Source organism: Pleurodeles waltl, chromosome 2_2, assembly GCF_031143425.1.
Source record: "Pleurodeles waltl isolate 20211129_DDA chromosome 2_2, aPleWal1.hap1.20221129, whole genome shotgun sequence".
In the NCBI taxonomy this organism is placed as follows: domain Eukaryota; kingdom Metazoa; phylum Chordata; class Amphibia; order Caudata; family Salamandridae; genus Pleurodeles; species Pleurodeles waltl.
The window spans coordinates 194,279,622-194,296,451 of NC_090439.1; the positions used below are offsets into that span (position 1 = coordinate 194,279,622).

At 47.7% G+C, this 16,830-nt stretch overlaps 1 protein-coding gene across 7 annotated transcripts in view; it reads right to left on the bottom strand.

Moving 5' to 3' along the window:
* The window catches only part of ELP2 (elongator acetyltransferase complex subunit 2), a 1,253,630-nt gene that overhangs the window by 667,642 nt on the left and 569,158 nt on the right, over window positions 1–16,830 (bottom strand). For all 7 annotated transcript variants that reach the window (XM_069219622.1, XM_069219623.1, XM_069219617.1 and 4 more), the window contains one exon: window positions 132–320. In XM_069219622.1, the coding sequence (XP_069075723.1) occupies window positions 132–320 (189 nt within the window). The remainder of the gene's footprint in view (window positions 1–131; window positions 321–16,830) is intronic.

Here is a 16,830-nt window from a genome sequence, read left to right on the forward strand (position 1 = left end):
TATTTGCCTTTACTAAGGTTTGTTGTTGACTGAAAATGTATATACTTTCATCACAAATCTCTACAAATATCTGCAACATAATAATCACTTTGTTTTTATATAGAGACTTGAGGGAATTTTTATATACTCACACTGGAAAGACTTTTTGCCTCTGGTGTACCAGTGATGTTTATGTAATTTTCAACAAAGTTGCGTGTGGCAGAAAAGACTCGAAGCACTTTTTCATCTGCTCCAGATACAAATTGAAATCTACCAATCATTGCCAGGCACTGCATATCATAGCCGTGGATTTGAGGCCTTGCTATTTCATGCCACGTCACCTAAACAACAAAGAAAAACAATGAAGACCAATGAACGACTATTAATGAAACAAAACGAAAATGGGTAAATATCTTGAAATGCACAGCACTAAAGAAAAATGCCTCATAATATTGTTTTACATATTTTGAGCTAAAAGGTATATGCTGTCTTCTCATCTTTGCTAAGCAATAACTGTTTCTTTGAGAAATACAGCAAACTTGAACGAAGAAGTAAAATTAAAGTGGTATATCAATATTTTGACTACCATAATTTCGGATTACCTCTATTTTTAATCTTTTATTTTGGACCACAAAATATTGGCCTAGTAAGTAAATCTAAAATTAATTCAGTTTTGGAATATTTTATTTTTTCTTCATCTTTTAAGTTCTATTTAAATACATTTTTGGTGCATTTTTTGAAGATTTATTGGTGCAAGCATTTCTAAATATATATTACTGTTATATATTCACTGAAAAAACCCAAAGGTTATAGGGGTACTATAGTTAGGTTCAGATTTTACACACACAGAACCACAGAAATTCAGCAGTTATAGTTACCTGAGCTAACTATAACTTACATCCCCTGCAATGCACTGCTTATGACCTTACATTAAAACATCACTCATTACATGGTCAGTAACATCACTGATGCCATCACTCATGACATCTCTAATGACATCACTGATGACATCATCCAGTGAGTGTGTTTCGTAAACATTTCTGACACTGAAAGCTATATAGTGGACAACTGCATAAGTTAAATTACTGCTCTTTCAGTACTACTGAGTGTTAGTATTTCTAACATATATCATTTGAACTATAATCCCATTTTTAAAGGGGTGTATTATTTATGAGTGAACTAGCCTCTACACTGGCACATCTTCTGCTGATGTATGTGTACGAGAGTGCTTTGTGCCAGTCAAATCTGTTCACTGGGACTTCACTCCACAGTGATGGCTGAGTATAGTTGTCTTTTACAACATACTGGCCACTTTGCTTAGAATTCTCTCCTTTGTGATGAATGTGTGTACTAGTAGTTTACAATAAATTAATCTGCTCACTAAAGCCTCTTTCTCAGGTGATGGCTCAATGTAGTAGTGGATTGCAAAAGAATGACCTCTCTGCTGACACCTTTCTCCAGGACGAAGAATAATTTTACAAGTGTTTTTTGTGAAAATGTGGCCTGTCCGCTAAGACTGCTCTACTGAATTTGTGTTGTAGTGGTTTGTGTAAAACTAACCTCTGCAGTAAGACCTCTTTCCAGGTTGACAAATGATGTTGTTGTGGTTTGCAATAGACTAATTGGTACGGTTAGAAGACTTACTTCGGTCATCAGTCTTTAGAGTAGTGGTTTAGAAGAGACAGGACTATTCGCTGAGAACTCTCTCCTGGGTGATAAGTGAGTGCAGTAGGTTATACGGTTACAGTGAGCTCTCTGCTGTACCTCTCTCACCTGTCTCCTTTTCGTATTTAAACATTTTTATTTTATTAAGTATATTCAAGTTTACTGTGCTGGATGATGTTATCAGTGATGTCATGAGTGATTAAGATGTTAATTCATACGCAGTGCACTGCAGGGATCTAAGTTATAGTTAGATAAGGTAATTATACCTTCTGCATTTCTATGGTTTTGTGTGTGTAAAATCTGAACCCAACTATAACGTTCCTGTAAACTTTACTTTTTTCAGTGAATTTCAAGAGTTTTTAAATGCTATTTCCAAACTATATTGTGCATGTGACCTTTGTTTTTTTTAGTGAATTTCATATATTTTTTAAAAATAAATTGTACTACTATTTGACCCATAAGTTCAATTTACTAATATACATGTTCACAAGTTTAGAAACACATTTTAGTCACACTTTCATTCTCATTATATATTTTAAAACTAAAAGTTTTAAAATTAAGGAAATGTAACTTATGTAGTCTTTCTATAAATGCAATGCACTGTCCCCAACCAAAAGCACACATTCAATACTAAAATAAGAACACATTTAATAAAAACATACTCAATTGCAATTTCTATAAGTGTATCACTGCCCTTGTGTGGGTGTCTAAGTGGCAGTATGTGGAGGTGGCTGTGTGAATAGGTGTGTAAGGAGGTGCTGTGTGAGTATTTTTGTGGGTCTCTGAGTGGGGGTATGAGTGGCTGTATGGGTGTGTGAGTGTTTCAGTGGCTGTGTGGGTGACAGTGGGTGTGTGAGTGGTTTTGTGGATTTGTGACTGAGTGTCTCAGTGGCTGTATGGGTGTGTGAGTGGTTGTGCAGGTGTGTGAGTGGGTGTGTGAGTGGTTTTGTGGGTCTCTCAGTGGATGTGTGACTAGATGTGTGGATGTATGAGTGGTTGTGTGAGTCTGTGAATGGGTGCTTGAGTGGGTTTGTGGGTCTGAGTGGCTGTAGGGATGTGTGAGTGGTTGTGTGAATCTAAATCGGTGTGTTAGTGGTTGTGTGGGTGTGCGAGTGGTTGTGAGTATGTGAATGGGTGTAAGAATGGGTGAGTGAGTGGCGGTATGGGTGTAAGTGGTGGTCTGGGTGTGTAAGTGGGTGTGTGAGTGTGTAGGTCTGTGAGTGGGTGTACATGTTTTTTTTCATTGGGGTTTGGATCACCGCAGAGCACATGCAAATGCCGCAGTTGATCCACAGATCCTTGCGTGCTCCAAAAAATAATTCTTGGACAATTTCTTGCCCATGAGGGGGTCCCTCATAGACCCTCCCCCAATCAGTCCCGTAGGTGTGAGAGGGAGTCTCTGGGTGTGAGAGTAGGTGTAAGAGGGTATCTCAGTTTGACAATGGATGTGAGAGTGTCTCTCTGAGTGGGTGTTTAAGTGATTGTATGTATGAGAGTCTGAGTGGGTCTGTGAGTGGGTACATGAGTGCCTGAGTGGGTCTATGAGTGGGTGAGTCTGAGTGGGTGTGTGAGTGGCTGCTTGAGTGTCTGAGTGGGTCTGTGAGTGGATGCGTGAGTCTCTGAGTGGATCTGTGAGTGGCTGTGTGAATCTTTGAACAGGTCTATGAGTTAGTGTGTGAGTCTGTGAGTGGCTCTGTGAGTCTCTGAGTGGGTCTGTGAGTGGCTGCCTGACTGAGTGGGTATGTGGGTGTGTGTGAGTCTGGGTGGGTGTGTGAGTGGATGCATGCGTGTGTGAGTGGGTCTGTGAGTGGGTACATGAGTCTCTGAGTGGGTGTATGAGTGAGGGAGTGTCTAAGTGCGTCTATGAGTGGGTGCGTGAGGGTCTGAAGGAGTTTGTGAGTGGCTTGTCAGTGTCTGAGTGGGTGCGTGAACATCTTAGTGGGTCTGTTAGTGGGTGTGTCAATCTGTGAGTGGGTGTGTCAATCTGTGAGTGGGTGCATGATATTCTGAGTGGGTCTATGTGTGCACGCATCAGTGTCTGAGTGGGCCTGTGAGTGGGTGCATGAGTGTCTGAGTGCATCTGTGAGTGGATACATTAGTGTCTGAGTGCCTGGAGAATCGATGCAACCGGCTGGTGTACACAGCCATTAACATATCAGTGTGCAGAGGGTGACCCACCATATCCAATGTTTCCATGAGCGAGTGTGTGGATGATAGAAGCGGTGGAACCTCACTGGAAAAGTTCAAGAATGGGGCGCCCGATTGAGGATTCATTTAGTTGCCGTACTACTCAATCGATGTCCTTATGATCATTTTCCCTTCTGCCTTCAGCATCAGCTTTGCTTGGATTGTAGGCCCCTTGGTTACTGCAGCCAGCGTTTACTCGGGATGGAGCCATCCCCTAGCCATTCAGCTCCCAGTAGCTACTTATGCCGTTCCTGAGCGCCCTGGATTTGCTCAGAAACTTGGTCGCCAACAAGCAGCGAGTCCCCTGATTCAATATTTGCCACATACTGCAACAGCCCACTTTAAACAGCCGCAGCTAAGAGAAGTCTGTAAAATCAATGTTGTATCACAATGTCCACAGTGCTCGGAACAGACTGCGGTGTTCAGCAATGTGGCTGGCAGCAAACGCAGAAGCAGCAGAGGGGAGGAGCACTCTACGATGAGTTTAACCCATCATCTTCTCTACATTAGTATCTGTGTTGCAAGCGACAGACGTCCACAAGATATGCATGTTACCACCAATCTACCCTATTTCAACAGTCACTGTTTCATAAGAGAAGGTTGAAGAATGCCACAGCTATGTGCTCTGCCAATCACAGCTAACATATGCAGTGTTAATTCATCTACACATACTTTGTGAATGTCCAGAGTGAGGCCATCTTTAGGGGCTTGGCCACACTGCATCTCACCAGCAGCTTTTTTAATGTCACTCTCTGTGATCAACTTCATCAGTAGTTCCCTATCCTCATGCCTATCAAAGTATTCTAATAAGAATGGTGGAGTTTTTTACACTATGTAAAATTGTTGTACTCTTACAATATAGGACGAATCTCCCTAAGCACTCCCTTAAACCTGGTCGAAGAATGACACTGTTCAAGCTTCTGAATCTTGGTCTTGAGTAGGTCCAGGCTTCCAATGAGCAATCTAAGGACTCGAGAACGCCTTAGAAATGCAGATACCTCAAATTAATACCTTCTCATGAGATGCTATTACTGGAGCTAGCATCCAAATTGTTATGTAAGAAGTCTGATATAGGCATTCCCAACATTGCCTTGAAAACAGAGTTCAACAATGTCACAGAAGAAAAATGGCAGATCAGCTGGGAAAACACTGGCACCTCAACCTCCAAAAGAAGCAGTGCATGGTAGGAGAACACTCATGTACCCATGGGCATACATTTTATAAACTGCCAGTTATCTATTCATGAAAACATTATTTTAAGATGAATAAGATAAAAGTCCTGAGAAAAACAGGGAACCTAAATGTTCGTACAGCAAAATAATTCCTCCTCGATTATAAGAGGTAATTTCTTAGAGGTACCATATGGTCCCATGCAAGATCTTCCTGATCAGCCTAAATTAGCATTCAGAATAGCACTGAAATCCTCACACCGGGGGTTGGGGGGCTCTGTGGCCACTCTGACAACCGCAATGGCCATGCAGTGCTCAAACTCCGGCAACATGGTCCCCAAAAACCTGCTGAATGGGCACCCACCAAGGAGCAACAGCGCAAGGAAGGGCGCCCAATATCTGCGGGGGAGGCGGAGGCCACAATCAAGCACTTAACAGAGAGTGGTTGTGCCGCAACTGGGGTGCGGCCAACTTCATGCCAGCCAGCACGTCTGGGAGGGCAAGCCTGAGGCACGCAGCTGCTAGGGCAGTGCAGTGCTGCCCGTAAACCCAGTGGCTGTTTTCTGCCTCCCTCCTTCTAGCCTCCCTTGTGGGGCCCAACAAAGGATAGAGGGCTGGTGCTGGTGACACAACTGCGCCTGTGCAGCCTGGCTAGGCCTATATGCTTCATGGTGTGGCCTAGGGACCCCAGGTGCAGTCATGTCTGACTCCTGCACCTGACCCAGCCTGTGATGAGGGCAGATTCCACTTGAAACCTGAGGTAGAAGGGGGCTTTCTTTTCCCTCTGCACATTGCCCGATCAGCGGGGATGCCCACAGAGACGCTTCCTGCCCGTGCATCCTCTGGGACACAAGCAAGCTCTACAGGCCTCCACCTTTCGCCATGCTGCCAACTGGGAGCATTGCTGCGGGCAGGGGGCACCCCGCAACATCTACCCTCCCTCACTAGGAGCGCTACGTGTCTGCTTAGTCCCCCAAAAAAGGGGACGGGGAGGTAAAGGACTATTAACCTCTGCATTATTGACGGCGAACCTTTAGAGACCCTCTTCTCCCCCTACTAGGCTCATCAGGACACCATCCTCACAGAATCTGGCACTGCTAACCCTTGACTGTCTGAGTCTACTGAGTGGGGGGGAACCTGTATCCCTCCGCTTGAACGTGTTGGATAAGCTGCACAGATAAGATCTCGACCTTCAGGGTACAGAATACAGGCTTCCATTGCAGACATAATACGCGGTGACCCGAAACAGTGCAAACTCCTCCTCTATAAAAATAAGGCTACAGACATGGGTGCCTCTGCGCCGCCATGGAGGGGGCACCGCAGGAGGCGCTGTACCTGGACAGCTTGTTAGCACAGATGCAATAAAGGCAGAACTCCACGCGGACGTCCGCGCCAACGCCAAGTTTGACATCCTTCCCACCAGACTTGACAAAATGGGGGAGCACTTGGACCAGCAACAAACTCGTCTAGAGGGAACGGAGGAGCATATATCTGGACTAGAAGACAGCACTGCCAGAGCAGCAAGACAGCTGGAGAAATTGGAATCTAGACCAGTGGTTCCCAAACTGTGGTCCGGGGACCCCTGTGGGTCCGTGAAGCCTCCTCAGGGGCTCTGCGACTGTTTACAAAATTAAATAATCCTAACAGATTAGGTCCCCAGCTTTAAGTAATAACTCAGTGGGGGGTCCACGGATTCCAATAATGATTCAGTGGGGGTCCACGGGTTCCAATAACAAAGTGGGGGTCCACAAAAGTCAAAAGGTTGGGAACCACTGATCTAGACTAAAGATGGTGGCAATTATGAATGAAGACGCGGAAGCCAGAGGACGTCATAACCTGCGTTTTACTGGCATCATTAAAACTACCAACACTGGCCTCCTTGCAGAACTACTCTTGGTGGGGAGGGTACACCACTCTCTTGGTCCAAGGCCTGCACTGGGAGCCCCTGATCGCCCATTATCACAAGACTACTTAACTATAGGGACAGAGACATGGCGCTTAGCCTTGCCAGGGAACTGGGTACAATCCACTACCAGATAACAGTGGTCTCACTGTTTCCAGACTTCACCCCAGCAGTCCGGGAGGCCAAATGCAAATTCTTGGATGCTAAGAATGCCCTACAAAATTAGGTCTCCACTATGGCACGCTTTATCTGGCCAGGCTGCAGGTGGATGTGAATGGCAGGCCAGCTACTTTGACAATGCCACAGATGCCCTGGTGTTGTGTAGGCAGCATGCCAAGAACAGCACTGCTCCCGGTCAAGTGACCCAAGAACGTACATCCCCAGATATGGCTGCCACTGCCAGCATGAATCTATTTCCCTCAGACTGACACTATAGCTCTTCTTTTGGGAATGCACATTGGCTACTTCAGACCTCACTTTCATAACCTACAGAAGATGGATGCCATTGTGGTGTTCTATGCTGTCTGTTTAAATGTTTGAATGTTTGATAATGCAATTTGCCCATTCTCATTTTCTCTTGTTACTCATAACCTCTTCATGGAGGAGGTTTGCTGCTGCTGTGTTGCCACTCTTACATGGTTGGTAACAAACTGCTAAGCAATGGGATTATGTTGTTGTTATATTGGGTTCTATGGGATCTACAGGGCAGTTTTTTGGCAGGTGTCAGTGGGGGTGGGGAAAGGTCACTAGTTGTGATGTTCGTTTTTGTTTTTCTAATCCCCTTCAGTGCTGGCTACACTTCTCATACCATAGATTACTACTGATAACACTCATATACAGATGACAAGTAATATACACAACAGGAAACAAACTACAAATATAGACTTTGGGGGGTCATTATGACCCCGGCGGTGAGTGTAAATATGGCGGTAGTACCGCCAACAGGCTGGCAGTATATACCGTCACATTATGAGAATGGCGGGTTGGCTGCAGCCAACCTGCCACTTCTCCACTCATACCGCCATGGCGGTATCAGCTGCTGGGCCAGAGAAATCAATCTCCAGCCCGGCGGCCGGCACAGTACCGCCTGCTTTAGAAAGCACCACTACACAAGGTCACTGGCGCCCAGCTTCATCAGTTCAGAGCCTTACTAGACACATTTTGCAAACTCGCAGAATGTGAGGCAAATTATCTTGGGAAATATGCTACAGCCCTCATATATGGTGAGGGATAGCGGCCAGGGCACACAATTGCTCGACTACTAAGCCCGCCCAGATCCTCTGCATATATACTTGAACTGCACTCGGTTGGCACTTGTGCTGTGGGCATAGCAGAGGTACAGAGATAATTTTTCAACTACTACACTAAGCTCTACTCGGTACCCCATCATCTGTCGAGCCGGAAAGCTACCTTGCAAAAATAGCAATGGTCTGGCTGTCCACAGCATAACACACAATTCCTTAGCCAGCCCTTCACCACTGGGGAGCTAGTGCAGGCCATTAACATCCTGGGTGGATCTAAAGCCCCAGGCCTTGATGGGTTCACAGGAGTGTTCTATAAAGCCTAGAAGGACATACTAGCACTGCACCTCCTTGCTGTCTATGTGGAGGCACAGGAGATGGACAAGCTGCCGCCGACATTGCAGGAGGCATTTATCACTCTCCTCCCCAAGCCTGGCAAAGTCCCGCTCCTGTGTGGCTCCCACCACCCTTTGTCTCTCCTCAACTTTGACAATAAGATACTAGCTAAGTTACTAGACAAGCGCCTCTCCCTCATAATGGACCAAATCATCTCCCTTGCTCAATCAGGTTTTAACCCCCATCCACCCACGTTCCGCATTCTTAACCCTCTGCACTGTCTTCTCTGTGCTGAACAGAATATCTCCAATCATGCCGGCATTGATCACAATGCTAGTTGCAGAGAAAGATTTCAATTCCCTTGATGTACAAGTTACTTAACTTCGGTAACGAAATATCTGGTAGAGACATATTCCAGTTTCAGATTCCTTACCTTAGAATTTTCCCCGAGGCATCAGACTGGATCCGGAGATTTTTTTCTTCGAGCAATACCTTTGCGCATCGGTAGGTGGCGTAGGTCGACTCCGCAGGCGTCCTGGTCACCGTGATGATGTCGGGAGTAGTACATAGACGTCGCCCTTGCGCAGTGACTTCAGTTTCTTTTAACGACTTTCCACGCCAGGGCGCAGAGCCGCTAAGAACACTGATATTGGTGGAGCTAAGGACCTGAAAGGGGGAATCCCTGTCCCTAGAAATCAGTTCGCAAGTGGGGAGGATGGGTGGGCGGTAAGGAATCTGCAACTAGAATATGTCTCTACCAGCTATTTCATTACCGAAGGTAAGTAACTTGTACATCTGATAGAGACTTCTAGTTGCAGACTCCTTACCTTAGAATAGATACCCAAGCAATGCCGTCCTCGGCGGTGGGCTGCGAACTAAGATCACACTAGAAAGTCCTGCAAGACCGAACGACCAAAGTAGCCGTCCCGACGGACCTGACTGTCCAGGCAGTAATGTTTAGCAAACGTGTGCAGGGATGCCCACGTAGCTGACTGACAGATATCCAGGACGGGAACTCCGCGTGCTAACGCAGTGGATGCAGCAGTGGCCCTGGTAGAATGTGCCCGCAAGCCTTCAGGAGGTTGCTTTTTCGCCAAGGCGTAGCACATTTTGATGCAAAGTAGCACCCATCTAGAGATGGTACGTTTCTGCACCACCTCCCCTTTCTTCGCACCCACATAGCCAACAAAGAGTTGATCGTCCACCCAGCAGTTTTTAGTACGATTAAGATAGAACGCCAACGCTCTTTTTGGGTCCAGACGGTGGAGTCTCTCCTCCTCATGGGAAGGATGTGGGGGTGCGTAGAAGGTAGGCAAAGTGATGGACTGGCCGACATGGAACGGTGTAACCACCTTAGGAAGAAAGGAAGCCCTAGTGCGTAACACCACTTTGTCGGGGTGTACGGACAAGTACGGAGGTTTTGAAGATAGGGCCTGAAGTTCACTCACTCTGCGAGCAGAGGTGATGGCGATAAGAAAGACAGTTTTGAATGAGAGGAGCCGCAAGGGACACTTATGCATAGGCTCAAAAGGAGTACACATCAAGAAAGTAAGTACAAGATTAAGATCCCACTGAGGCATGATAAAGGGAGTGGGAGGAAATAAGTGGGTGAGCCCCTTCAAGAATCTACTCACAAGAGGAGATTTAAAGAGTTAAGGCTGATCAGGAAGCCTAAGAAAGGCAGAAATGGCAGACAGATACCCCTTAAGGGTGCCCAATGCAGAGCCCTGCTGGGCTAAGGAAAGAATGAATAGAAGAACCTCTGAAAGAGGGGCAGATAGGGGGTCAACAGATTTGTTAGTGCACCATGCCACAAATTTATTCCAATGACAGGCGTATACAGTTTTAGTCGAGGGACGCCTGGCTGCCAAGATAACATTGCAGACTTCGGGTGGAAGGGCAAATGCCATCAACTGTTGCCGCTCAATCTCCACGCATGAAGGCTGAGGTTGTACAGGTTCGGGTGGGGGACCGTCCCTTGCTGCTGCAACAGAAGATCCGCCCGAAGAGGCAGTCTGAGTGGAGGATCGATGGACATACTCAGTAGCTCGGGATACCACACTCTTCGAGCCCAGTCTGGAGCCACCAAGATAACTTGGGCCCGGTCGCTCTTGATCTTCTTGAGAACTCTGGGCAGAAGAGGGATAGGCGGGAAGGCGTACAGGAGGACGGAGTTCCACTAGAGACGAAAAGTGTCTCCGAGCGAGTGCCGCCTTGGAAACTCCAATGTGCAAAATAGCTGACATTGCGCGTTCTCTGCGGAGGCAAACAAATCTAACCAAGGCTCCCCCACATGAGAAAGAGACCTTGCAACACCTCCGGATGGAGACGCCATTCGTGATCGACAGTGCGTCGGCGGCTGAGTTCGTCTGCTCTGGCGTTGAGAGAGCCTGCCAGATGTTGAACCGTCAGGGTAATGCCCTGATGTTCCAGCCATGTCCAGAGGCGTAGTGCCTCCTGACATAGGGGCCAGGACCCCACCCCGCCTTGTTTGTTGGAGTACCACATGGCGGTAATGTTGTCCGTGAACACCTGCACCACTTTCCATTTGAGAGAGGGAAGGAATGCTTTCAACGCAAGTCTGATCGCTCGGAGCTCCAGCATATTGATGTGGAGTCCCGACTCCGTTGGAGACCAGAGGCCTCTGATCTCCACCTCTCCCATGTGGCCACCCCAACCCAAAAGCCATGCATCTGTCACTATTGTGAGATCTGGTTGGGGAAGGGAGAGGGATCTGCCATTGACCCAATTGGGATTTGAAAGCCACCACTGCAGGTCTTTCGCAGTCCCCTCCGAGATCTGGACCATGTCAGAGAGATTCCCCTCATCCTGCGCCCACTGGAACTTCAAGTCCCACTGCAGAGCCTGCATATGCCACCTGGCATGTGTTACTAGCAGGATGCAGGAGGCCAAGAGGCCCAGCAGACTCAGAGTCTGTCTCACCGAAACCCAAGACCAAGGCTGAAAGATCGGCATCATAGCCTGAATGTCTTGGACTCGCTTTTGGGGAGGATAAGCCCGAAATCGCACTTTGTCCAGAACTGCCCCAATGAAAGGGAGCGTCTGAGAGGGAGTCAGGTGTGACTTCGGAACGTTGATAGTGAACCCCAGCTGGTGCAGGAGGTTTGCCATAGTCTGGAGGTGTGAGACCACTGTCTCGGGAGAAGACGCCTTCAACAGCCAGTCGTCTAGGTAGGGGAAGACTGAGACGCCTAATCTGCGCAGATGAGCTGCAACCACCGCCAGCACTTTCATGAACACCCGAGGGGCACCGGTAAGGCCGAAAGGGAGCACGGTAAACTGAAAGTGCTTGTGACCTACCATGAATCGTAGGTAACGTCTGTGGGCAGGCAGGATGGGGATGTGGAAATAAGCATCCTGCAAGTCCAACGCTACCATCCAGTCTTCTGGGTCTAAGGCAGACAGAACCTGAGCCAGGGTGAGCATTTTGACCTTCTCCTTCTTGAGGAAGTAGTTCAGGTCCCGAAGATCTAGGATAGGGCGCAAGCCTTTGTCCTTCTTTGGTATCTGAATGTAGTAGGAATAACAACCACGACCTACTTCTGGCACAGGGACCCTTTCTTTAGCTCCCTTGGCCAAGAGAGCCGCGACTTCCTGGCGGAGACGCACCAAATGATCCTCCGAAAGTGGATGGAAGGATGGTGGCATGTGTGGTGGTGCATATTTAAAAGGGAGGGAGTAGCCCTTCCGAATTATTTGCAAAACCCACCCGTCTGTGGTGATATGTTCCCAATGGGGCTGGTGATGGTGGATTCTGCCACCTACTGGGCGGGAGTGAGGGGACAGACTAGGAAGGTTTGGAGGCTGCTGCCGGGGCAGGGGTGGACTGGACAGACCTCTGGTTACCTGACCCACGCCCACGTGGGATTCTGCGCCCCAGCATAGGCTGTCCAGCGTGCATGGCCCGGTGGCTGGGTTGAGGACACGACAGAGCGCCCCTTCCCTGGCCACGAAAGGGACGAAAAGCGAACTGTGGGGGGCGTGTGGTGGCAGAAAGGCCAAGGGACCGAACCGTAGCCTCTGCGACTGTCCAAATATTCAACCATACTGAGAAGCAGTGGGGAACATGATGTGGGGTCATGCCACTCCCACCCCCAATCCTTGCTCATCCTGCATGATACTGGTGAGGTCCAAGGCCTCTCTCGCCTGCAACTCCGTCTCTTACACACGGCACTGGCTACTGCTAAGCTTTGTAGCCTCAGACACTGGCGTGCAGTAACACCCCCCCCCTCCTATGGGGAACTGATCTTGGCAATGTACCAAACAGCCTCCCACAAACAAATTATTTATAGCCTACAGGACAGGACAGAGGTATTCATTCACACCTGGGCCCCTTTTCTCAGTAATACTAATGGTTGACTGAAATCCCTCCAGACCCCGTCTACACCTCCCTTACCATTAGCGTGCCCTTCCAACCCACACAGGGTCTACTGTGGCACTCCTTTGCTGTACCCCTCTGTGCCCCCTTCCCCCACCTTTCTCCCTTCACAACCATGGTTGTTCATCAACACCACCCACCCCCCCAACCCCTTCCCCGGTCACTCTTCTTCTTTGTCTCCTTCTTACTCTCTTATCTCTTTTTTTTTCTTTTCTAGTTTTATACTCTCCTCTCCTTCTTTTCCCTTTTCCTCCTGTCATCCTACTCACTTGGTCCTTTTTCTCTCTTTATCCTCTTCATACACCCTCCCTCTCTTACTGATATGGGAAAGGAGCTCCTTGTCATTGATCATGTCCCATGCCAAACACATCCTCTCAGCATCATCATTGCCTCCTCTTTGCGCTATCCCCCACTGACCTACGATAAGCAAAGGCCCACCGTTGGGTCAGCAAATTAGAGGTCTTTCTAGTTTCCGGGTGTCCAAACTTTGCATTGGTCCTCACATTGCTCCCCCCCATGCGGCCGAATTCAAAACGACACTGGGTTCTGACCCTCCCCAACTGATATTTGCTCAGGGTCCCGAACACCCTGCTGTGTTAATATGTGGCAATGTATTTATCCACTGATATTTATTGATATAGGTGTTACAGAGAGGTGAGCTCACTTCATTGCATTGTTTTGTAAGATGTTACTTCAGTTTCTCAATAAAGAATTACAAAAAAAAGACAGTTAAGTCGCAGCGGCCACCACAAGGGAGGCCAGCAGAATGGGTGTGCAAATAGTCTAGCTTAGGGGTTCAGTACACAATTAAAATTCCCTCCTATAATACAGGGTAGGTGGGCCCATCTAGCCAATATGATTGACAGACAAGCCATAAACTGCTGTTGCGCCACTTTCGGAGCATAAATACTCCCAAGTAGTACAGGCCTGCCATCTAATCGTCCATCAACGAGGACATACCACCCATTAGGGTCTATTCCAACCAGTATACTCCTAAGGGGCACTGAGGGCCCAACTTATATAGCGGCCCCCATAGCACAACCCGAGTATCTGATGCTGTAATACTGGTCCCTGCATTGTTTTTGTAAACATATGTCCTCAACCTTGGGTATGCACATTTCTTGAAGTAATATTATCTGGGTAACCCTTCTCTTAATGTACTGTTGTACTGCATATCTCTTATGCGCTGTCCCAAACCCTCAGGCATTCAATGTCAGAAACCACAATGTATTAGCCACAGTCCAATGGGGAAGGATAAGTGAGGAAGTAGTTGGCACACCCATGAGATGCACTATTGCAGGGGGTAGTCTGCCCTCTTGCCTATAGCTAAACATGCTGTATGGCTTGAGAAAAACTAACAACAGAATTCCAAACTCCCAGTCTCAGGGCAGCAGAGTGACATCTAACTACAGAAACAAGCAACTCACATTCCTGCTCATGGGGCCCGGCCTTCTGTATGCCACTCTGAACAGCAGGTCTCCTGGAGAATGAATGGGGGCGGGCAACCTGTTATGGCCAGCTTACATGTAGATAGTAAGCATCAGACAGAGGGAAAGGGGTATCTTTCTTTAATCAATCTCTGCTTCAGTGTATGAAGACTCCCTGGCCACCCTCACCAAGCCAGTCACTCTTGAAGAACTCCAGTATGGTTGTTTGGGCTCAATGGAACTCCTGGTTTCGGGATGGGGGTGCGGAGGAGGGAAGAGGACAGACATCTTTAAGCAATATATGACACCACATGTGCCTCCCTTCCTGGAAACCACCCCCTGTGGCCCCCAGAACCATGTTTACTGTCAGGTTCAGTCAATGTAATCCGCTGTCTGTGGCGTTATGGTAGGAAGATTATCTGAGTCACTCAATTCCGTTTTGGATAGTGTCCCCTCGGAGTGGTCCAATGGTGGATATCACCTCCCCACCCACGTTATTGGCCACTGAGAGTGCCTGCATTTGTTCTTCGCGTGCGTGGGCTGTGGTTGGGGTTCGGGCCACCATTGCATCTCCTCTCCCCTGGTGGCGGTGCTTCAGTCAACTCCATGATGTCAGTGTTTTTGGCTCTGAAGCTTCACATTGGGTAGGTCCACTAAGTCTCAGGTGTCCACAGGCTCAGCGAAAGAAATAGCTGGAGTGATTCATTATAACCTTCAATTTGTCTGAAAACATCAGGGAATAAGTGAGGCCAGCCAATCGTAGGTTCTTCTTCACGCCCAGGAACAAGGCCCTGCGTCACTGGACAGCTAGGATGAAATCCGGAAACAAGAATATGTGCGTATTGGCGTAAGCAAGAGGTCCAGGGATGTGTGCAGCCCAACAGTATGGTTTCCTTGTCCCTAAAGAACAAGTCACTTACACCTTCGGTAATGTGTTATCTGGGAGAGACTCTATCTAGCTGCAGATTCCTTACCTTAGAATTTCCTGGCATCAGCTTGGAATCTGGAATTTTTTGCTGAGAAGTACCCTGTGCGCGCCGTCAGGTGGTGTCATTTGGATCCGCGTGGCATCTTTGGCGTTGTTGGAGCAACTGTGACGTCACGGTCGCCTATAAAGGCACCACCCCGGCGTACATACGTCAGTTCTTTTTCCCCACGAACTTCCAAACCAGAAGTGCAGTCATGGATAGAATCAATAGTTCATCTGTGCAAAAACTTGGGCCCAGAAAGGGATAAACCTTAATCCTATTAAACAAATCCATGGAGATGGGAGGCATGGGTGGGTGTAGGGAATCTGTAGCTAGATAAGAGTCTTTACCATATAATGTGTTACCAAAGGTAAATAACTTGCTCATCTGTTAGAGACTTCTAGCTGCAGATTTCTTACCTTAGAAAAGAAACCCAAGCTATAACCTCCTGTCGGTGGGCTGCGGATAAATCGCTTCACACTAGGAAATGCTGTAGGACCGAACAGACAAACTGTCCGTCTCTACAGACCTGATTGTCCAGGCAGTAGTATTTTTCAAATGTGTGAAAGGATGCCTACGTTTATGCCGGACAGATATCCAGGACTGAAAGACCTTGTGCTAGCGCAATGGTAGCAGCCTTGTCCCGGGAGAAATGAGCCCGCAAGCCCTTGGGAGGCTGCTTCCTGACCAGTTTGTAGCCAGATCTTAATGCAGAGAATTATCCAGCAAGAAATGGTTCACTTCTGCACGGTCCAAACCTTCTTTGCTCCTATGTACTCCACAAAGAGTTGGTCATCCACCCGGAACTCTTGTGTGGTAGAGGTAGAATAAAACGCTCTTTTTGGGGCCAGTCAGTGGAGTCGCTCCTCTTCCTTCGAGGGATGCGGTGGTGCAAAGAAGGTGGGCAGGATGATATTCTGACCCAGATGAAATGGGTTCACCACCTTGGGAAGGAAAGAGGCACATGTTCTGAGAACCACCTTGTCTGGGAACATCTTAAGATACGGTGGCTTAAATGAAAGAGCTTGCAACTCACTCACCCTCTTGGCAGAAGTTACTGCCACTAAAAAGGCTGTTTTGAAGGTGAGCAGCCACAGGGGACAGTTTTGTAAAGGCTCGAAGGGAGCACACATGAAAAATGTGAGAACAAGATTTAAGTCCCATTGAGGCATAACAAAGGGCATGAAAGGAAACATATGTACAAGCCCTTTAGGAAATCTATGTACAATAGGAGACTTGAAAAATTAAGGCTGATCAGGCAGCCGAAGGAACGCTGATAAGGCTCAAAGATAGCCCTTGACTGTACCCAAGGCAGAACCCTGCTGCTCAAGGAATAGTATAAAGAGGAGGATATCAGAAAGAGGATCAGAAAAAGGATCAATAGATCTTTATGCACAATAATATATAAAATGCTTCCAAACGGCAGGCGTATACTGTTTTAGTGGAGGGACGCCTTGCTGCCAAAATAACTTTACAGACTTCAGGAGGAAGGTCAAAAGCCGTCAACTGCTGCAGCTCAATCTCCACGCATGAAGGCGCAGAGTTGACAGGTTCGG